The 24,719-nt window shown below is 39.5% G+C and overlaps 1 protein-coding gene across 3 annotated transcripts in view; it reads right to left on the bottom strand.

Annotated features, from left to right (window-relative positions):
• COL6A5 (collagen type VI alpha 5 chain) overlaps positions 1–24,719 on the bottom strand; it is a 130,617-nt gene that overhangs the window by 94,675 nt on the left and 11,223 nt on the right. For all 3 annotated transcript variants that reach the window (XM_021934872.2, XM_003895127.4, XM_021934871.2), the window contains exons 2-4: positions 6,767–6,861; positions 3,635–4,234; positions 413–1,045 (exon numbers count right to left, since the gene is read on the bottom strand). In XM_021934872.2, the coding sequence (XP_021790564.2) occupies positions 413–1,045; positions 3,635–4,234; positions 6,767–6,833 (1,300 nt within the window). In that variant the 5' untranslated portion in view covers positions 6,834–6,861. The remainder of the gene's footprint in view (positions 1–412; positions 1,046–3,634; positions 4,235–6,766; positions 6,862–24,719) is intronic.

A 24,719-nucleotide genomic window follows, 5' to 3' on the forward strand; every position in this document is an offset into this window, starting at 1 on the left:
GGGATGGGAGAAGGGAGGGAGAGAAAGAGAGAGGGATGGAAGAGACTAAAGACAACATGAAAAGTATTAACGGTTTTATCTGAAGATAGAATTACAGGTGATTCTATTTTCTTCTGTATGTCAAGCCATACTATTATGGTATTTTATAATTAACATATATATTTTACATTTTATTGAGGTATGATTTACATGTTATAAAATTGATCTCTTGTAAGTGTATTGTTCGATGATTTTGATAAATGTTTGAAGTTGTATAGGCATCACCACAATCCAGCTTTAGAACATTCCCACAACTCCTGAAAGTTCCTTTATCCAATTACAGTTGATCCTTACTGCCCTCCCCCCGCCCGCTCAGTCCTAGGTAACCACTTATATTACTTTTATAATTAGAAAAGTATTTTTAAAAACATACCAGTTTTATCAAGATTCCTTTGTTCAGCATAAGTAGAAATTTGGGACCATATTTCATTCTGGAGTTTTTTCAGGAACTTTGTACTATAAGTTTCTAAGTCTGCATAGGACTTCAGCATGGAAATTGTCTGTTCTGGAGGGTAAGACACTATTTCTTCTAACTGGGTATTGTTAGCCCCTTGGATGCTCAAGGCAAACACTGTAACATCTTCCAGCCGAAGGTTCAGTGCAGCATCATGCACCTTATCATCTGATGGTCTGTGGGTGACCAGGACTGCAATCTGAGGCACTCCCTGTGCTCTTCTGCTGCCATATGACTCTGAGAAGCCGTCTCTTCTCATGTGCTCAATGGCAGCCCCTGTATTGGATTTCCCAACTTGGATGGAAAGATTCTTGATTTGCTGCTTAAATTCAGATTGGGTTGTGCTTGATTTAAGAAAAGAAATAGTCTTGGCACTACTGCTGTAACTTATCAGTCCAAGTCGCATGCAATTTTCCTTCACATCCATGGAGCTGGTAATGTTCTCCAGGAAGGTCTGAAGATGCCTTAAATTTCCTCTGGTCCCAAGTGACTCATCCACCAGGAACACGAGGTCAGCAAGTGAGTCTTTCTGACAGGATATGGGGAAGGGAACTATGGAGAGAGAAAAAGTGTGAGGATTATGTTGTATACACCACTGGCCCAGAGAGAGAAAGGTACTTTTTACATTGTCAAGCACATTAGTTAGGATAGAGGTAGTCATGATGGATGCAGACAGCATTGTTTTCTTTTAGTGAACAAAAGATCAAAATTCTAAATAAGACTTACAAGGTCGTTGACTTCAACAGCTTTCCATGTGCTGTTCCCTCTGTCTGAAGAAAGCTTCTGACCAATTTCCCTACCATATCCCATGACCACCACCACTATTATCTCCATGACTACCATCACCACTGGTATGATCACCACCACCACTGCCATCACTTCCACCTCCACCACCACCACCACCACCATTGCCACCACTACCTTCACTGCTAGTGAAGTGAAGGAACCACCATGTCCACCATCACCGCTACCTTTCCCACTGCCACCACCACTCTCAAGAACTGGGATGCAGGGATAAGTTAGCAGAAATATCTCTGACCACAGGAAGTTCACATTCTCTGGGGAGGGCAGATAACTAGATTGTATTATTTCACATAGCAATAAGTGCTAGCAAGGAAATGAAACAGGTGACTTGACTAACTACACTGTCGCTAAAGGAGGGTTAACTTACCTGAGACATGAAGAAATCAGGGAAGGCCTCTCTGAGAGGATCACATATGGGTTGAGAAATGACTGGAGAGAGGAATTCAGCCACGTGGAGTTCTGAAGGAAGAGGAATTCTGGCAGATAGAGCGGCCAGAGGTGGGAACAAGCAAGAAGTCCAGAGTAGCTGGAGTCCATGAGTGAGGGGAAACGCTGATGGATAAGGCCAGAGGGAAGCACGGCCCAGATATTCTGGGAGTCACATGATCTTATTTAAATATTTTAAATATCACTCCAGTTGCTGAGAGGAAATAATGAATTCAGGGATAATAATTAAGAAACAATGGTCCTAGTCCAGGAAAGAGATAAGGATTCTTGGGCAAGTATTACAGCTGCTAAGATGGAATGACAAGGATAGTTTTGATACATGACTTAGAGGTAGAACAGAAAGCTGGATAAATTGGATGTGAGTATTGACAACAAAAGAGGAAGTGGTGAAAAATCCTGGGTTTTTGGCCTGAACGACTGAGTGAATGGTGGTGGTGTCTTTTTTCAAGACAGGGAAGATAGTGAGAAAAACAAGTTACAGGGGGGATTTGTATTCTGTTTCAGACATGGTAAGTTTGAGAAACTACTGAGTATTGAAGAGGAGATGCCAGGTAAGCAGGTGGTTATACAAATTTGGAATCTAAGGGAAAGTATGCCAAATTCACATAAAACATAGACTCCAAGCACAGGTGGATGAACTGCAGGTGTGGAAAGCTAGCTAAGAGATAAGCTCAACCTTGCCAAGAACTACCCATCTGTGAGTTCTGAGAAGGCAGAAAGCGTGTCTTACTTATCACTATCCCTCCAGTACCTGGTGCCTGGTGAGAGCTCAAAAATATTTATGGAATTAAAAATAATTCTCATAAATCTACCAATCTACTCTGAATCCCCTACAGTTAGCTAAACAAATTCCAAGAATGACCTTCTCAGGTCAGTATTGATTGCAAATAGTTGTTACTATTAATAACAGTAAACAGTGTGCCAAATGCCATACAAGCCACCTCACTCATATTATATGGTAGACACTATTATCCTTACTTTACAGGTAAGGAAACTGATGCTCAGGGTTAAGTAAGGGACTCAATGTCCTAAGTGGCCAAGCCAGGGTTTGAACTCAGACCTTCCTGACTCCAAAGTCTTTGGTCCTAAACTCTAAAAGTCCAGGATGAGACAACACAGCAGATGCAGGGCTCAACACAGCAGAATGCAGTCCACTGCATTGCATTACTGCACCACTGAGGGCATCCCCTCTTCTTCCTGGTTGAACACGAAATATGAACATGTACTAATAGTGTCTCATTCTAAGGTTATCATTCTTCTCACTGAGTATCACTATGTATCAGTTCACAAGCATTTATTGAATATTTATTGTGAGCCTCATACTGTAACAAGACTGTGAAGGAAAGAGAATAGACAGTGATCCTATTTCTTTATCTATAAGATCCTCATGTATTAATTCATTAAGAAATAGAACACCAGCTCATTGTCAAGCACTGTGCTTGGCACAAAGGATAGAGAGATAAGTTGTCAATCCTGCCCTCATGTGCTACCTGTTTCTTGCTCGGTGGTGGTGGGGAAGGAAAGGAGGACAAACACAGAAATGGATAGTTAAACGGAAAGTGCTGCTGTCATAAGCTGTGTGCAAGGAACTGAAACCCAAAAAGAAATTAGAAAGGAAAGATTCCAAGAGGAAAAGGATGTAGGGATGAGATTTATGTCATGACAGGAGTTATTCAAGCTATAAGAAAACAAAGGAGTACAATAAGATCGAGCTCTTGTCAGAAAAAAATGGCACAAGCAAAGGCAGAAGTGAGCAGGTATGATGTGTAGAAGTTTCCAATACTTCAACATGGCTAATCATGAAAACCTAACATGAGTTGCAAGAGGTGAGAGTGGACAAATGTAGACCACCTGGGGATCAGCCACCTCTTCAACCAAGGGCTTCCTTACCTTGCATATCAGCATCGATGGCTCCCTCCTTGTACTTGGTTACATCCTTGATGATCTGTGTCATGTTTTGGGAAAATGTGCTGAGGTCTCTGATTGTCCGAAGGTTGAAATGGAAATGGGACGTGGCCATGGCCTTCAGATTTTCCTCAGAAGCTTTCTGCACCCCCACGGAGATAATTTTCACCCCGTCTTTCTGCAGGGCTTTTGAAGCCTCTTCCACTTCATCCTCAGACTCAGCCGAAGCCAGGACCACCAAAATTGGGGGAAATTGTTTCCTGTCTCTCCCATCTGTGGGTGCAGAGAAATAGGTCCTGTGAGCCTCCTGAAGAGCCTTTCCTATCTGCAGGGACCCGCCAATGAACTGAAAGTTCATCTTGAGGTGGTTCAGCATGGGGCTCCTGCCTTTAAAGGTGTTCAGATGGAATTCACTGTGAAACTCATCGCTGTACTGGGCCAGGGCTACACGGTATTTGTTGGTCTCTATGGGGAGACTGTTGATCATTTTGCTGATGAACGTTTTGACAAATGGGAACGACTTAGGTCCCAGGTGATCGGAGCTGTCCACCAGAAACACAACATCTGCATACTCAGGGCCTGGCCCTATCAAAATAAAATAACAACAAGCAAAAACAAAGTTATCATTCAGCCTTTATATTTTACATCACAATACTTATTTAAGACTATGCCCTAGTGTTAAGTATACATCAGAATCCCAAGAAAAGTATCTTTTGGAGGTCAAACAGAAGAAACTATAATTGCCTTTGCTAAAATGTCAAACAAAAGGGCTTTAGTAAAGTTAGCCAACAGATATACAAGAGACAATAAACTTCTTTTCTTTTTTAGTTCTGGAACCCCAAACTCTGATCTTGTCCCAACCCAGAAAGTCCCTGACTGGACTGGTTTGGCTGTGTCCCTACCCAAATCTCATCTTGAATTATAGCTCCCATAATCCCCACACGTCATGGGAGGGACCCAGTAGAAGTAACTGAATCATGGGGGTGCTTACCCCCATGCTGTTCTCGTGATGGTGAGTGAGTTCTCATGAGATCTGACGGTTTCTGTTGCCCTTTTGCTTGGCACTTCTCTCTCCTGCTACCATGTAAAGAAGGACATGTTTGCTTCTACTTCTGCCATGATTATAATTTTCCTGGGGCCTCCCCAGCCATGGGGAACTGTGAGTCAATTAAATCTCTTTCCTTTGTAAATTACCCAGTCTCGGGTATTTCTTCATAGCAGTGTAAGAATGGGCCAAAGCGGTCTGAGGACTACAGCAATTTTTGGAAACATTATAGAGTAAGCAATTGTCTCAGGTGGCAGAACACAGTCTAAGACCAGGATTTCAGATGAAAGTGCTTGATTGAGGGCATGCAATGTAAGAGAAACAGGACAGGACAGGGAACAAGCAGAGAAGGGCATGTCATCAGGTAAGGTCTAGCTTTGGCCTGTTCTGCAAAGGGCTCTGGAGCCTAAATTACAGCAGAGCTGTCCCTCTTTGAGGCAAGAGGGCCAGTTTTTTGTGCTATCCTATTAGTCAGTCATTGGCTGCAGACCGTCCCCAGAAGTTGGAGAGGAGCAGAGGGTTGCAGGCAGAACCTTTTGGTTAAGTGGGAAAGCTGAGAACAGTTCCCCTGAGAAAATGGGGCACAGCCATCAGCTGTTGCCAGCAGTATTCCCAGTAGCTGGGAGGTAGGTGCACCAGCCAGACAAGAAAAGTCTGGCAAGGGAGGTGCCAATAGTATCTACCTTAGCAGTCATGGTCAGCCGTGCTGCTCTTGAAATTAGTAATGTGCTAGTAAATGTCTAACAAGTGGCTCTCTCTTTCAAAGTAACTCAGAAATTCATCAGGAAATCTTAGAGTAACACAGTGACAATGCACAGTTAAAAATGCTTCTTTGAATGATGTTTTTAGTAATTACAATAGAGTAGAAAAACCTGCCTTTCATGCATTCTCTCTCTCTTTTCCTATACAGACACATGTGCACACACACACACACACCCCACAGTAGTGTGCTTCACAATGACGTAATGACATTTCAGTCAACAACAGACTGCATATATGATAGTGTCCTGATAAGGTTATAATTAAGCTGGCTGGGCTCACACTGTAATCCCAGCACTATGGAAGACCAAGGTGGTAGGATCACTTGAGCCCAGGAAATTGAGACCAGCCTGGGCAAGATAATGAAACCCTGTCTCTACAAAAAATATAAAAATTAGCCAGGTGTGGTGGCATGCATATGTAGTCCCAGCTATTTGGGAGGCTGAGGCAGAAGAATTGCTTGAGCTGAGGGAGCGGAGGTTGCAGTGAGCCGAGACTGCACCACTCCACTCTAGCTTGAGTGACAGAGTGAGACTCTGTCTCAAAAAAAAAAAAAAAAAAGATTATAATAGAACTGAAAAATTCTTATCACCTAATAACATCATAGCTGTCATAATGTGGCAGTGCAAGGTATTGCCTTTCCTGTGTTTAGATGTGTTTAGATATATAAATTCTTACCATTGTGTTATACTTGCCTAAAATATTCAGCATAGTAACATGCAGTATAGGTTTGCAGCCTCGGAGCAATAGGCTGTATCATATACCCTAGGTGTGTAGTAGGCTACACCATCTAGGTATAAGTATACTCTATGATGTTTACACAATGACAAAATGGCCTAATGATGCATTTCTCAGAAAGTACACCCATTGTTAAGTGATGTATGACTATGTGTGTGTGTTTGTGTGTAAATATATATTTCATGCTTGTAAAAGGAAAGGAAGGCAATGGTTTAGTCATGAAATACTTAGAATTTGTTTCTGTGTGGGGTTCCTTTTCTTTCATTTATAAGATCAATATTCAAATGGATCTATAAACAAATGGACTGACTCAATCCATGGAGACATGTAATATTGAGACTGAAGCAAATCAATGGATAACTGAATTTTTCTAGCCAGGTGCAACATAACTCATGACTTTTTCTCATGGCTTTGTGCTGTCTTTGACAAGTTAAGTTTGTTTGATATTGTATAACAATTACTAAATGCTGCATACTTTGATTTTTAGTAAATAAATTATTTCCCTCTGTTTATTAAAGTTTACTGAGATATAAAAATATTTCCTAAATAATAATAAACATAAAATATACTGGTACCTGGGCTCTGGTCTGCCAATGTTTCAGTCCAAATGATTAGGACAAATATAATTAGCAGGATCTTCATTTTGTTAGTGAAGATTTTCACTTTTGTTCTGCAAAAAAGAATTATTTACAATATGAAAATTTTTATTTTTTACCATTAAATAACTGTGAAGATAGTTGTATTAGAGCATGGTACACTGTAAACAAGTATTTGTCAAGCAGTGCCAAGTGTGTTTATAAAATTCATCAAGCATTTGGAGTATTTGTTGAAAATATTAATGCTAATGTTTGGTGAGCCCTGGCTAAGGCCCAAACACCTTTCTCTTGCTTGACAAGTGTCATCTAATTTAATTCTCACGACAATCTTATAGGGAGGTACAATTACTACACTTACGTGACAGATAAGGAAACTGAAGCACCAAATGTCTTGGTAAGAGGTAGATCAATCCACAGTACTAACCCAGACAAAGCAATTGCATCACCCAACCTCTTAACCACTATGTCATAAGCTTTATACAAAATTAGTGTCCTCAAAAATTTACATAGTCACTATTCTTTACCCTTTATTGTTATGCCACTATCATTTATGTTCATAATTTGGCTTAAAAAGCCAACAGCTACACATGTCTCTTCCTTCACTGAGTCCTTGTGAATACTGCTTCCTCACTTACAGTTATGACCAATTTCACAAAGTACCTCAGGTTTGGTTTTTCCACATAGTTCACAATCAATCAGAACGCTTCCTGGGAAATTAAAATCTCAGGAATTTAACCAAATCAGAGTTTGTTCTTTATAAGAATAGAAATAGATTAAAATGGCCAATACTCAAAAAATAGATCTGCCTTAAAACAGATACCAAAGGTATAAGGGCTGATTTTTAGAGCTCTTTTGAAATTGTTACTCATTAAGGAAGATTGATAGAATCATTGGAAGCTGGATGTGGAAAAGACCCTATAAATCATTTAGATTAAGCCCCCAGTTCAGAGGAAACAACATTTTTATCACCCCAAAAAGAAACCCCAAACCCATAGCAGTCATTCCCCACTCCCTCCCCCATGCCACCCTTCTATAGGTGCTGGCACTGATCTTTCTTTCTCTACGGATTTGCCTATTCTGGACATTTCATATAAACAGAATCACATAATATGTGGCCTTTATATTTGACTTCTTTCATTTAGTATAAGTATGTATCAGTACTTAATTCTTAATTCTTTTTTATGGCTGAGTAATATTCCATTGTATGGATGTATAACATTTAAAACATTAATTGTCAGTTGATGAACATTTGGGTTGTTTCTACTTCGGTCTATTATAAATAATACTGCTATGAACACTTATGTACTTGCTGATGTGAATATATGTTTTCATTTATCTGGAGTAGGTACCTAGGAGTGAAATATTTGGTCTTATCATAACACTATGTTTAACATTTTGAGAAACTGCAAAATTGTTTTCCAAAGTGGTTGTACTATTTTACACTTTCAGCAGCAATGTATAAAGGTTCCAACTTCTCCACATCGCCATCAACTTATTTTCCATTTTGTTATTATAGCCATTCTTGTGGGTATAAATGGTTTTCATTTGCATTGCCCTAATGACGAATGATGTTATCTTTTCAGGTACTTAATGGCCATTAGTATCTCTTATTGGATGAAACATCTATTTAAATGTTTTACCCATTTTTACTTGGGTTATTTGTCTTTTATTGTTGTAATATAAAAATTCTTTATATATTCTAGATGTTAGAATACTAGATGCTTCACAGATATATGACTTGCTAATATACTCCTGCCATTCTGTGGGTTGTATTTTCACTTTTTAAATGTGTCCTTTGAGGCACAAGTGATTTTAAATTTGATAAAGTCCAATTTATCTGGGGGTTTTTTTGTTTTATTTTGTTCCTAATGCTTTTAGTGTCATATCTAAAACACCGTTGCCTACAGTCACTAACGGTTACTTGTATATTTTCTTCTAAACATTTTATAGTTTAGCCTTGCATTTAGTTCTTTAACCCATTTTAAGTTGTTTCTGTGTGTGGTGTGAGGTAGGGATACAATTTCACTCTTTTGTATGTGGATATACAATTACAGTTGTCCTAGTACCATTTGTTGAAAATACTTTTCTTTCACCATTGAATTGTCTTCACACCCTCATGAAAAACAAATTTACTATGAGTGGATGAGTTTATTTTTAGACTATCAATTGTATTCTATTTATCTATATTTCTATCCTTATGCCAGTACCACATAGTCTTGATTATGCTACTTTTAAGAAAGATTTGAAGTTGGAAAGTGTGAGTCCTTCCACTTTGTTCTTTCTCAAGGTTATTTTGGCTATTCTGAGCCCTGTGCATTTCTATATGTGTTTTAGAATCACCTTGTCAGTTTCTGGAAAATGAAAAAAAAAAAGGCATCTGGATTTTGACAGGGTTTTCATTGAACAGGTAGATAAATTTATGGAGTTTTAGCATCTTAATATTGTCTTACAATCCATTAATATGGGTTTTCTATGGAGAACAGAATTTTGAGATCTTATTTCATATTTTCTCTGATGTTCTTTAAATATAGGAGATCATAAGAATTCAAAGATAAAGAGGAGACCTTTCTGTACAGCCACGTGAATTCCGAAGCCAATAAATGTTCAGAGCTGTGTATACATCCTTCTTTAGGTTGGTGGTATGTTTAGAGAGTAAGATTAAGCTGTCTCAACCCAGTAAAGCTCAGCAGAGTTTTACTTATGAACACTGGAGCCCATAGGACATATCCCAGGTGACCATTCGTGCACACATCCCTTGGCTTAGCTCTGCTCCCGTTCTTTCTTCAGCTCAAATTCCCACTTTGCATGTCTTGGCTCCAAAATAGTGTCAATAGCTTAATTTTGTAGATGTGGAATTGCTGAGTCGAAAGTATATTTACTTTAAGTTTCTTTGGATACTGCCAAATTGCCATCCTTTGGGTACCAAATAATATTCCCTTACCTGCCCCAACATAGTATGTCTCACTATTTTCACTTCACATTCCTATTTGTCTTTTCCATTATTTCCACTGTTTTGGTATAAGTTATTCTGATTACTCTGTCTTTTTTATTGTTCATGCTTCTGAAATGAATTTTTTTCATATTTTTTTCATTTTTTTCATATGCTTATTTTTAATTCCCTTGGCAAGTAATATATGCCCAGGAACAAAGTGACAAAGGGAAAGTTTGTATTCCTCCAGATAAGATGGAGATAGAAGAGGGCAGCCTCTCAGAAAAGAAAAAGTCCAGTGTTATAATCTAGGCTCTACCACTCCCAATCCCCTTTTCCAGCCCTGTAGTTATTCAGGGGAAGCCACTGCTTATTAATTGTTAATTTTCTATGACTCTTGGTCCTTTGATAGCTCAGCCTCCCTGTCTCTTTTGTAACATCTTGAAGTTTGGATTTGGTGCAGGAAGTCAGCAGGCAGTGCTAAATTTCCAACTTTTCCAAAATTCAAAGTTTCCCATACCAAAGGAAAAATGAAAAAATATTTAGAATATACAGACTCTAAGATATAATAGTAGGGATCCCTTTGGAGAGAGTTGAATCATATCTCTAAGGCTCCTCCTAACTCTAAAATTATCTGATCCTGTGATTCTATGATGGAAAGACCTGAGGCAGAGAGTGGCATGTATGAGTGATACTTTAAGGAATTAATTGGCCATTCTGGAGGAGATATACCCCAAACTAGACTTGGGGCCCAAAGAAACTCCAAGTTTGAATAGCTACCAAGTGAACCAACTCACCCTTTCTCACACTTTCAAATGCTCAAACTCTCAGAGGCTGATTGGGAATTCAAAGTTAGTATCACATCTGAGGGAAGGGCACCCCAAGCCCACTTCAGGGTGGACCAACAGCCAACTGCACATCTGAAGAGAAGGCACACATGCCGAGGGCTAGGCAACAATCAGCTAGCCTTGCTATTTCCTGTGGGGATGTTCAGCACATGTAGATCAGCCACATACAGATGGGGCTAAAGCTCCCTAGCCACTGCCAGGAGACAAAATAAGAGGGTAATAATAGACTAATGAATAATCACATCCCTCCTTCTGATTGCATTCCTTTGGTTAAAAATATCTGTGAAGACAAATCTCACCATTCTGAATGAGAAACTGTATTGTTTTATGGGGCAATCTATTTTATAACCTATGGCATGAGGTGTTAAAGTGACTTGGTGAAGTAGGGAGAGAAAGCTTAATTTAGCAAAACATAAAGGCACATGATAAAGCCTGCAAACCTCTAAGAGGTTCAGACACTAAAGGGAAAAAGAAATTATTTAGCGAGTTATAACCACACAGCAAAGGCCTTGGTGTAATTCTTGAATCCATGAGATTAGAAGTAAGTATGTAAACAGTTTATTGGAGGCTTAGACTGCTAAATCCTAAATCAAGCATGTCACAAATATTGCAAAAGTAATTGCGGTTTTTACCATTAAAAGTAATGGTAAACTATAGCATTCTGAAACCACCAAGTTTAATTTCTCTTTCTCTCCTTTTGCAGTCAAAGGAGCAAAAAGTCCTGAAATATGGTAAGAAATAAAGGTCAGGTCATCTTCCCTCTGTCCTCTACACTGTTTCCCTTCTCCCTAATGCCTGCCTTCCCGTTTCCCTGGTTAAGCATCCCTCACTCAGGATCTATGCAACAAAAGCTGGCCGGAATATGGAGCTCCAGTAGAGGGAGAAGGGCACAGCTTTAGCAACCACAGTCTCCAGTCTTAGGCTGCAAATGCACCATTCACGCACACCCAGCTGAGGATCTGAGGTCACAGAACGAGTCCATGGCTGAGCTAAAGCTTAAATTCTCGGCTTAGCCTCCCTGGTGCCTTATCCCATTTCTGGAGCATCTGGAGGGCACATTGAGTTTTCCTGTCAAAACAAACTGTGAGGCTAGATAATTATTTAGCCTTATTTTCCTGTGCTGGCTGTCCATCCTGTAGGTGCCATATGACTCTACTTCCTTTGGTTTTCATTACTTTTGTTTCCTCCATGGCACCACTCCTCCACACTCTCAAATCTGTCCACACCTAGACACTCATTCTAGCCACCTGGACTGCCAAGTCCCTCCTCTTCTTTGGTACCTATCATATTTTGCCTTGTACTGAAGTTACTGAAAGACTTTCTTAATCCCCCACTTCTCCTCCTTACCCAGTAACACACACACACATACACACACACACACACTCACTCACACATACACACAGACCACTAACACCTATAAACTCCTTGAAGGCAGGACTGGACTCTTCATTCCTTGTCATTGAACGTCCCACTTGCTTAGGTGAGTGCCTGCTTTAGAACAGGCTCTCAAGAAATATTTGCTGAATTGAGTTAATTACTTAGGAAGTGATTAAAAGCCTCATTTATCCAACTATTGTGCCTATTAAACCTCACACAGCAGGAATTCCAGAAACTTCTAGAAGCAAAAGGCCATGTTTGGAATATCCTGTGATTGATAAAGTAAGGATCTATGCATGGGAAGCAAACTCCACTAATTTAAGCAACTCTGGGGAAAAGCTGAACACGATATAGGGGCATTCCAGACAAGTCCCAGGGAGCCTGCTCTAGCAGGAGGGGCTGTGTAAACCATCCTGGTACCATCTTTTCAAAAGGCAGAGGCCTTACAAATCTTCCTGGGTCAGCCCAGGGAAGAAGCAGGTGTGGCTAGGAGGTTTGGCAGCAGTATTAGGACCATCATGTCCTAATACTGCTAAGGGACCAAGTATGTTTGATACATCTTTATATTTCCAGGGCTTGGCAAAGTGAGTATTCACAAGAAAGGAGAAGAGGAAATGAGGGCAGGTCGGAAGGCAAGTTCTTGTGCAAATGCTGGTAAAATATGGGAGGATGAGGTATTATTTCAAATGCAGGAATTGACAAAAATATCATGCACAAAGGGGAAGAGGAGAGATCAAGGATCCCAGGTAGAGAGGTGCCTACAACTGGATTACACAGCACATCAGCAGAAGGAAACCATTTCTCAAGTTCTTCTTATTGGGAAATGTCTGATATCACATTCTAGTAACATCTTTATCAGAGGAAATTGGATTAGGACAGAAAGCAGGAATGCTTATGCTACCAGCTCCTAAAATCAAAACAAATAAGACATATCAGAAACACGGGCTACAGTTTAATTAACACATCTAACAACCGTCACTTTCCCAGTCATCCAACACTGCCGTTTATAGATAATTTATGGAACTGCCATAGGCTTTGGACACAGAGTAAAACACATAAAATACTTCCTCCAAGAGCACACAATCTATTTGGGGAGCCAGGACAGTGACATGAAAAGACAAAATATAGAAATTCACAAACATTAGCTCCCTAATAACTATGGAGGTTATTTTGTAAGGTCAGTAAAGGTCATAAACCTATTGGTTTTGACTAAAACGTCACTGCAGGCTCCATCATACAATGACTCTCTATGGCATTTATGTCAATGCCTACCCCATAGTAGGTGAGTAGTGAATATTTGTTAAAAGAATAAATGAACATGATGTTTCAGAATAAATTGTAAAGAACAGTTAGAATGCAGTTTAAAGAATAAAATACAGCACTTCAGAGTACAATTTATAAAAAGGCATCAAAAGGAAATTTACAAAAGCCTTTGATATACTTCTAAAGACTTCCACAACTTTGATCAGGCATTGTGGAAAGAATATCAAGGCATCAGAACTCATAATTCAAACCATGAGCTCCTCTCTGAGACTTGTTTCCATGATCTATAAAACAAGAGGGTTGGACTTGAGCTATAAAATGATCTCATTTTGTAAATTAGAGTACAGGCCATCTGGGAACATGGGTTCAACCAAAGGCATAAAATGAGTGAACAGGTCCAGCCCTACAAGGTCTGGGCCTCTCAGAAGGGCAAGACATCACCCTTCTTGCAAGAGCATTGGCAAAAATCACACTGATATATACAGAAGCCCCCTCTATCAGAGCCCAGGCATCAGAATTTTGTTTCAAGTATTCTTAATTATTGTTTAAGTATCCAACCCATAAGCTTCTTATACACCAGATTTCAAAAAATAAACATCCCTATAGAGAAGAATGTCTTGCTTATGTTACTAATCCTTCTATTTGCCAAAACGTCATAAGGGCCATTATATCCACATGGAAATAAATGACATTGGACCACAGCTGCCCTCCAAATCATGAAGACCCCACATAAGCAGCATTGCTATCCATAGTTTCGGTAGCCTGCTTTCCTGCTCTAGGATCCTTTGGCTGTCTGTTTGTGTGCCTCATTATTAGGGTTGTGGCTGAGAAAACAAAACATGGCTTGGCTTGCTCTTCTCATTATTACTTTCTTAAGAAAGAACAGGCTGTGGGCTGGTGATTCTCAATTTTGGCTGCACACTAGAGAGCTATTAAAAATACTGATTCCAGGTTCCACTCCCAGAGTTTCTGACTCAATTGGTCAGGGGCATGGTCTGAACGTGGATTTTTTTTAAACACTCCTGGTGATTCCAATGTGCAGCCAAGGTTGAGGACCACTAAGTTAGGCCATCTTGAATGGTCTAAGCAAACTCTCTATAGAAAACACATCTCACACCAGTTAGAATGGCGATCATTAAAAAGTCAGGAAACAACAGGTGCTAGAGAGGATGTGGAGAAATAGGAACACTTTTACACTGTTGGTGGAGTTTAAACTAGTTCAACCATTATGGAAAACAGTATGGCAATTCCTCAAGGATCTAGAACTAGAAGTACCACATGACTGACCATCCATTACCAATTTATATACCCAAGGATTATAAATCATGCTGCTATAAGGAACTACACATGCACACGTGTATTGCAGCACTATTCTAATAGCAAAGACTTGGAATCAGCCAAATGTCCATCAGTGACAGATTGGATTAGAAAATGTAGCACATATACACCATGGAATACTATGCAGCCATAAAAGGATGAGTTGTGTCCTTTGTAGGGACATGGATGCAGGTGGAAACCATCATTCTTAGCAAACTATCACAAGAACAGAAAACCAAACACGCGTATTTCTCCTCATAGGTGAGACTAGACAATGAATCACTTGGACCGGAAGGGGACATCAAACACGGGGGCCTATCATGGGGGAGGGAGGGAGGGATTGCACTGGGAGTTATACCTGATGTAAATGGCGAGTTGATGGGTGCTGAAGCCGAGTTGATGGGTGCAGCACACCAACATAGCACAGAAATATACATATGTAACAAACCTGCACATTATGCACATGTACCCTAGAACTTAAAGTATAATAACAATAAAAAATAAAAAATAAAAGAAAACACAGAGGTATAGTCCCAGAGAGAAAATCTGGGCCTCAATGTCTTTTTCTGCAAGTTGTGGTAAATAATAGCTATAACATTGTGTTGTTGAGAAGTTTATATGAGACCATGTATATAAAACCTCTTAAAGGAAACATCTTAAAGGAAATATTTGTTGATTTTGTCTGCCCAACTTTCATTACTTCTTCTGAGGATTCTCTTTCCCCACTTTCAAACCATGTAGTTGCTGAAATCTTGACCTCACTCCTACTCCAGGAAAGTATACCTGGCTTAGACCAGCATTGCTACAGTCACTGTGACTGATCCAACAATGAGCACTTGACCTACACCATCAAAGTCAGAGAGCCTCAGCCAATATACAGGTTTTGCCACCATGAAGAAGAATCCCAAGATCAAGAGAGATGTATCTTTGATGATGTCAACTAAGCAGCTTGATCAGCCTGATCAATCCCTGGACTTTTCAGGTGTCTCAGTCAATAAATTCTATTTTGTGTTTGAGCTGGTTTGAGTAGGGTTTTACTAATACAGGAGCAAAAAGAATCCTGACCAGAATTCAATTGACAACCTTTGAAAATGCCTGGATACCAGACCTACTGGGATATCCAAGATTAGGGCCTCTATGATGGTTCTTTCCTGCTGCAACTTTGCAGAACTAGACTCACTGGAGAGATCTCAAATTCCTATTCCCTTTGCACCTGACCAAGCACCATAGTATCCACATCATTTTTCCCTCTGCTTCAAGGCTGAAGGAATTTGCGCTTTTCTTAAGTGTAAATTCAAATCCTAATTATACTTCAGAACTAGACCTGCCTGCTCCCTGACTACTGCAGTCTGTATCTAATCCTCCGTGTTCCCATCTGCCCCAAACACTCAATCTATATCACGAGTTTTTAATAGCTAAGATATATACTGTATTTAGCTGTACTGTTTATTCGTGTGTATATGTTTGGTAGTGCTATCTCCACTGAAACTTTTGAGAGAAGGGACCATGTTTTCTTCTACTTTGGGGTTGTCCTAATACAATGCAAAGCAAGTAAATGCTTGCTAAACTTAAAAGATATCGTAGGTTAGGGGGAAATGCAGAAATGCTTATGCAGAGTATGATCCCAATTTTTAAAAACGTCATGTGCATTTATTTCTAAGATGTGGGGTTGAGGATATTTTTGGTTCATTCTTAAATTAGAAATTATTTTTCTGGAGTAAAACAAACAAAAATTTGAGAAAAAAATCACAAATAGAATATGTGGCTTCCCAGGACAGTGTCAATTTATGACTGTGGTCCCAGTGCAACGATTAATAGCACCTTAGTTATCTCTTAAAATTGCCCTGGGACTATGGTTTCTAGTTTGCTATGAGGTAGCTTGAACCTAAGTTGTCACTCCATCCTAAAAACAAGTAAAAAACTAAGCAAACTGAAAATTAATAATTTTTCTTTGTCACAGGGAAAACCGCTGCCCCAAAATTAAAGAGACAGGAGGATACGGAAAATCACAAGTACAATTTATTGGAGCAGAAACTTATGAATTGGAACCTTTGCAGGAACCAGTGCTTGGGTAGGAAAACTTGAAGTGTAATTGACAAATGGCTGGAGGTTCAATGTGGACACATCTAATAGTTAAAAATTCCAGAAAAGCAATTGCTAAAGAGGCACCCACACTTTCGTTAAGTTTTACCTCAAGGAGCTCTATCAAACTCTTGCAGTAAAGATAAAAGAAAAAATTCCTCATTATTCAGCAGAGTGAGGGGAATAGGAATCATTTTTAAATACACCACAGCACGCTGTTCTTCTTAACAAGGCATGTTCTCAAGAGAAACTATTTTACCAGAACTCAATCTGCTGGGGTTTTATCAGAATCTAAGTGGCCTAGACGAAAGGAAATACCCAACTCTAGTCCCCATTACACCATCTTGTCCCTCCCAAGAGTGACGGAAGACAGAATGAGAGGCATTTGTAAAGTTCATAGCTCGGCAACACAGGTTCACTAAAGGAATGAAACCTAATCAGAGAACTATAGAATGCTTCTTCTCACTCCATACCTTACCACTACATCTACCACTACATGATTAAAGTCCTATTTACAGGATAAGGAAGAAGGAATTTGAATTATTTTGTTATTATAAGTTATTTGCACTACCTGTGAAGCAGTATAGTGATATTTGAAAGTATACTTGGATTAGTTATAAATGCAAACTCTAGAGCAACCACTAAAGAATGAAGTATAACTGATATGCTAAGTAAGGAGAGAGAATTGAATCCTAAAATGCTCAACAAAAACCACAAAAAACAGAAAAGAGTAGAAGACAAAATTGGAACAAAAAACAAAGGCAACAAATAGAATCTAGTAACAAATATGGTAGATATTAATGTATCTGTATCAATAATCACTTTAATGGTTTAAATGCACAACTAAAAGAGATTGTCAGAAACTGAAACAAATTGAATATATGTTCTCTGCAAGGAACCCTGTTTAAATATAGATAAATGTAGATTAAAAGAAATTGGATAGAGAAAGATATACCATGCTAATACTAATTAAAAGAAAGCAGGCATAACCATATTAATTTCAGACAGAGAAAACTTCAGAGCAAGGAAAGTTATCAGAGATAAAGAAGGGCATTAGAAAATGATGAAGTCAATTCTCCAAGAAGATATAGCAATCCTTAACATGTTTCCACCTAGCAACAATGCACCAAAATATATGAGGCAAACATTGATAGAATTTCAAAGAGAAATAGATGAATCCACTATGATAGTTGAAGGCTTCAACATCCTCCATCAGAAACAGACAGTTCTAACAGGGAGAAAATCAGTAAGGATATAGTTGAACTCAGCAACACCATCAATTGACTGAATGCAATGAACATCTATAGACCACTTCCCCCAACAACAGCAGAATAACACATTCTTCTCAATTTACCAAAATAGACCATAAAACACAAGATAACAAACTTAAAGGAAGAGAAATCATACAATGTCTGCTCTCAGATCACATGGAATTAAGCTAAAAACAAAAAACAGAAAGATAGCTGGAAAATCCCAAAATACTTAAGAGATTAAATAACACAGTTTTAAATAACACCTGGGTCTAAGAAATCTCACGAGAAATTTAAAAATATTTTGAACTAAATGAAAATGAAATAAGACTAGCCTGGCCGAAGATGGCCGAATAGGAACAGCTCCAGTCTCCAACTCCCAGCCAGCGTGACACAGAACCCGGTGATTCTGCATTTCCAGCTGGTGCTGGGTTCATCTCATACAGGCAGTGCGGACCGATCCCGGTGCTGGTCAGCTGTTGCAGCCCGACCAGGCTGGGGAAGCAGGCGAGGCATCGCCTCACCTGGGAAGAAAGCATAAAGGAGGAATCCCTTTCTAGCCAGAACTGAGACACACAGCTTACCTGGAGAAATGGGTAACTCCCACCCCAATATTGCGCTTTAAGCAAACAGGCACACCAGAGTCATATCCACACCTGGCCGGAGGGTCCCACGCCCAGGCCTCCCTCATTGCTAACACAGCAGTCACCAGCTGATCTACAGAAGTAGGCAGCAGCCGAGGCTGGGGAGGAAGCCACATTGCTGAACTTAGAAGTAGATGGCTCAAAAGTGCTGGGAGCTCCAGCTGGGTGGAGCTCACAGCAGCTCAAGAAACCTGCCTGTCTCCTGTGAGCTCACCTCACAGGGGACAGAGGCACAGCTACCTAACAACAACAACAACAAAGCAGCGAAGGCACTGCAGGCATAAAAGCGACTCTGAAGCAGCTTTGAAGAGCAGTGGATCTCCCAACACGGAGGGTTGAGATCTGAGAAGGGACAGACTGCCTGCTCAAGTGGGTCCCTGACCCCTGAAGTGGCAACTGAGAGCATCCCCGCAAGGCAGTCTGACACCCACACCTCACAGGGTGCATTACACCTGAGAGGGGAAACTTCAAGCAAGATCAGACAGGTACACTGGCTGTTGAAATATTCTATCTTCTGCAGCCTCTGCTGCTGATACCCAGGCAAACAGGGTCTGGAGTGGACCTCAAGCAATCTCAACAGACCTACAGCTGAGGAGTCCTGACTGTTAGAAGGAAAACTATCAAACCTAGGAAGGACACCTACCTCCAAGCCCCATCAGTACAACACCATCATCAAAGACCAGGAGGCAGATAAAACCACAAAGATGGGGAAAAGCAGGGCAGAAAAGCTGGAAATTCAAAATAAAGTACATCTCCCCGGCAAGGGCGCGGCTCCTTCGCCAGCAACGGATCAAAGCTGAATGAGGAGAATGGCTTTGGCCAGAGATGAGAGAAGGCTTCCAGTCCATCAAATTTCTCAGAGCTAAAAGAAGGAATTACATGCCAAGCATGAAACTAAAATCTTGAAAAAGTGGAAAGTGTGGCCTAGAGTAATTAATGCAGAGAAGGTCATACGAAATGAAAGAGATGAAAACCATGACCTGAAAATCACAGTGACAAATGCACAACTTCAATGCCGACTCGATCGAACTGGAAGAAAAGAGTATCAAAGCGATTGAGGATCAAATGAATGAGGCGGCGAGAAGAAAACCAAAGAAAAAAGAAGAAAAAGAAACAAAGCCTGCAAAGAAGTATGGGATTATATAAAAGACCAAATCGTCTGATTTGGGGTGCCTGAAAGTGAGGGAAAATGGAACCAGAAGTTGGAAAACACTTCAGGATATCATCAGAACCAACCCTAATTAGGGCGAATAACATTCAAATCCAGGAAATACAGAGAGGAAGCATACAAAGATACTCCTCGAGAAAATATCCAAGACACATAAGGTACCGGTCCGCAAAGTTAAGAATGAAGGGAAAAAAATCTTAAGGGCAGCCAGAGAAAGGTGGTTACCCACAAGGGGAGGCCCATCAGACTCACAGCAGATCTCTCCTTAGAAACTCTCAAGCCAGAAGAGTAGGCCAATATTCAGCATTCTTAAAGAAAATTTTAAACCCAAGTCTGTAGCCAAACTAAGTTTCATGAGTGAAGGAGAAATAAAATCCTTTACAGATAAGCAAATGCTTAGAGATTTTGTCACCACTAGGCCTGCCTTACAAGAGACCCTAGGAAGGAAGCACTCAGCACATGGAAAGGAACAGCAGTTACCAGCCATTTGCAAAAACATGCCAAAGATGTAAAGACCATCGATGCTAGGAAGAAACTGCATCAGCTAACTTGAGCAAAATAACCAGTTAATATCATATTAGCAGGATCAAGTTCACACATAACAATCTTAACCTTAAATGTAAATGGACTAAATGCTCAATGAAAAGACACAGACAGCAAACTGGATAAAGAGTCAAGGCCATCAGTCTGCTGTATTCAGGAGACCCATCTCCTGCATAGAGACATACATAGGCTCAAAAGAATAAAGGGATGGAGAAAGATTTACCAAGCAAATGGAGAACAAAAAGAAAGCAGGGGTTGCAATCCTAGTCTGCAGTAAAACAGACTTTAAACCATCAAGAGATCAAAGAGACAAGAGAGCCATTACATAATGGTAAAGGATCCAATTCAACAGGAAGAATGCTTATCCTAAATATATATGCACAATACAGACACCCAGATTCATAAAGCAAGTCCTTAGAGACTTACAAAGAGACTTAGACTCCCATACAATAATAATGGGGAGACTTCAACACTCCACTGTCAACGATAGACAGACAACAAGACAGAAGGATTAACAAGATATCCAGGGGTGGAACTCACATCTCTGCAGCTTAAGCAGACCTAATAGACATCTACAGAACTCCTCACCCCAAATCCAACAGATATACATTCTTCTCAGCACCACATCATTACTTACTCCAAAATTGACCATATAATTGGAAGTAAAGCACTCCTCAACAAATGTACAAGAACAGAAATTATAACAAACTGTCTCTCAGACCACAGTGCAATCAAGCTAGAACTCAGGACTAAGAAACTCAATCAAAACCAACTCCAGCTACATGGAAACTGAAGACAGCCTGCTCCTGAATGACTACTGGGTACATAGCAGAAATGAAGGCAGAAATAAAGATGTTCTTTGAAACCAATGAGGAACAAAGATACAGCATACCAGAATCTCTGGGACACATTTAAAAAGCAGTGTGTAGAGGGGAAATTTATAGCACTAAATGCCCACAAGAGAAGCAGGAAGATCAAAATTGACCTCTAACATACATGAGAATTAAAAGAACTAGAGAAACGGAAACAAACACATTCAAAGCCAGCAGAAGGCAAAATAACTAAGATCAGAGCAGAACTGGAAAGGGAGATAGAGCCACAAAAAGAAACCCTCCAAAAATCAATGAATCCAGGGTTGGTTTTAGAAAAAGATCAACTCAAATTGACAGACCACTAGCAAGACTAATAAAAAGAAGAAAGAGAAAGAGAATCAAATCAGCGCAATTAAAAATGATAAAGGGATATCACCACCGACCCCACAAATGCAAACTACCATCAGAGAATACTATAAACACCTCTCACATAGAATAAACTGGAAAACCTAGAAAAGAAATGGATAATTTCCTGGACCTTACACTCTTCCAAGACTAAACCAGGAAGTTGAATCCCTGAATATAGACCAATAGTAGAGCTCTGAAGTGGGGCAATAATTAATAGCCTACCAGCCAAAAAGTCCAGGACCAAGATGGATTCACAGCTAAGATTCTACCCAGAGGTATAGGAGGAGTTGGGTACCATTCCTTCTGAAACTATTCCAATCAATGAAAAGAGAATCCTCCCTAACTCATTTTATGAGGCCAACATCATCCTGATACTAGAAGCCTGGCAGAGACACAACAAAAAGAGAATTTTAGATAATATCCCTGATAGTTGTCGATGCAAAAATCCTCAATAAAATACTGGCAAACCCGGATTCAACAACACATCAAAAAGCTTATCCTGCCATGATCCAAGTAGGCTTCATCCCTGGGATGCAAAGGCTAGTTCAACATTAAGCAAATCAATAAACATAATCAGCATATAAACAGAACCAAGACAAGAACCATGATTATCTCAGTAGATGCAGAAGGGCTTTGGAAATAAAATTCAACAGCCTTCATGCTAAAAGCAGCTCAATAAATTCGGTATTGATGGAGGCGTACCTCAAAATAATAAAGAGCTATTTATGGCAAACCCACAGCCAATATCATACACTGAATAGGCAAAAACTGGAAAAATTCCCTTTGAAAACTGGCACAAGACAGGATGCCCTCTCACCACTCCTATTCAAGCATAGTGTTGGAAGTTCACAAGCTGGGAGCAATTAGGCAAGAGAAATCAGGGGTATTCAGTTAGGAAAAGTCAAATTGTCCTGTTTGCAGATGACATGATTGTATATTTAGAAAACCCCATTATCTCAGCCCAAAATCTCAGCATAGCTATTAACCTTCAGCAAAAGTCTCAGGATACAAAATTAATGTGCAAAAATCACAAAGCATTCACTTATACGCAATAACAGGTGAAACACAGAGCCAAAATCTTGAATGAACTTCCATTCTGAATTTATACAGAGAATAAAATACCTAGGAATCCAACTTACAAGGGATGTAAAAGGACCTCTTCAGGAGAACTACAAACCACTGCTCAATTGAAATAAAGAGGACACAAACAAAATGGAAGGAACATACCATGCTCATGGATAGGAAGAATCAATATAAATTAAGAAATGGCCATGCAGCCAAGGTAATTTATAGATTCAATGCCATCCCCATCAAGCTACCAATGAGTTTCTTCACAGGAATTGGAAAAAACTGCTTTAAAGTTCATATGGAACCAAAAGAGCCCGCATCTCCCAAGACAATCCTAAGTCAAAAGAACAAAGCTGGAGGCATCCATACCTGACTTTAAAACTATACTACAAGGGACTACAGTAGCAAAACAGCATGAGTACTGAGTACCAAAACAGAGATATAGACCAATGGAATGGAACAGAACAGAGCCCTCAGAAATAATACCACACATCTACAGCCATCTGATCTTTGACAAACCTGAGAAAAACAAGAAATGGGAAAAGGTTACCCTATTTAATAAATAATTGCTGGGAAAATTGGCTAGCCATAAGTAGAAAGCTGAAACTGGATCCTTTCCTTACTCCTTATCCCGAAAAATTATTTCAAGATGGATTAGAGAGACTTAAATGTTAGACACAATACCATAAAATCCTAGAAGGGAAAACACAGGTAGTACCATTCAGGACATAGAGGCATGGGCAAAGAGACTTCATGTCTAAAGGCACAAAAGAAACAGCAGCGGCAAAGAAGCTAAAATTGACAATGGGATCTAATTAGAGCTGAAACTCTGCACAGCAAAGAAAACTACCATCAGAGTGGGCAAGGCAGCCTACAAGGAATGGGAGAAAAATTTTTGCAATCACTCATCTGACAAAGAGGCTAATATCCAGAACCATACAAAGAACTCAAAACCAAATTTACAAGAAAAAACAAACAACCCCATCAAAAAGTAGGCAAAGGATATGAACAGACATTTCTCAAAGGGCATTCATACAGCCAACAGACATATGAAAAATGCTCATCATCACTGTGCATCAGAGAAATGCAGAGTCAAAACCACAATGAGATACCATCTCACACCAGTTAGAATGGCGATCATTAAAAAGTCAGGAAACAACAGGTGCTGGAGAGGATGTGGAGAAATAGGAACACTTTACACTGTTGGTGGGATTGTAAAGCCGTTCCTTGTTGTGGAAAACAGTATGACGTTCCTCAGGGATCTAGAACTAGATGTACCATATATTAGCCATCCCATTACTGGGGATATGCCCAAGGATTATAAATTATGCTGCTATAAAGACACATGCACCGCGTATGTCTATTCGCGGCACTATTCTAATATAGCAAAGACTTGGAGATGCTTAAATGATATCCGTAGTAGCAGATTGGATTAAGAAAATGCTTAATTTTATATACACCCTTGGAATGCTGTACAAAAAAAGGATGAGTTTGTTGCGTCCTTTGTAGGGACATGGATACAAACTGAAACCATCCATTCGCCCGTAAACTATCACAGAACAGAAATAGGCTTACGCTGTATGTTCTCACTCATGGGGTGGGAACTGAACAATGAGATCACTTGGACTCAGGAAGAGACATCACACACGGGGCTATCATGGGAGGAGGAGGGATTACTCATTGGGAGTTATACCTGATGCTGTGTGAGTTGATGGAACTGCAGCAAGACAACATAGCACAAGAAGTATACATATGTAACAAGCCGCATTATGCATATACCTACAACAAGTATAATAAATAAATTTAAAAAAAAAAAAAAGAAAATGAAATGACAACTTATCAAAATTTGTGAGATGCAGTAAAAGAGTGGTTAGAGAAAAATTTATACCATTTAATGCATATGTTAGAATAGAAGAAAGATATAAAATGAATAATCCAAGCTTCCACCTTAGGAAATAAGAAAAAGAACAAATTAAATTTAAAATAAGCAGAACAAAAGAAATGATAAAATTTAGAGGAGCAATCAATAAAATTGAAAACAGAAAATTAATAGAGAAAAATCAATGAAACAAAAAACTAGTTCTTTGAAAACATGATAAAGTTGATAAGCCTCTAGCCAAGCTAATTTAAAAAAACAGAGAACATAAATTATTAACATCAGAAATGAAAGACGAAGCATCACCATAAGTCCCATGGACATTAAAATGATAATAAAAAATACTA

Source organism: Papio anubis, chromosome 2 (genome assembly GCF_008728515.1).
Source record: "Papio anubis isolate 15944 chromosome 2, Panubis1.0, whole genome shotgun sequence".
NCBI lineage: Eukaryota > Metazoa > Chordata > Mammalia > Primates > Cercopithecidae > Papio > Papio anubis.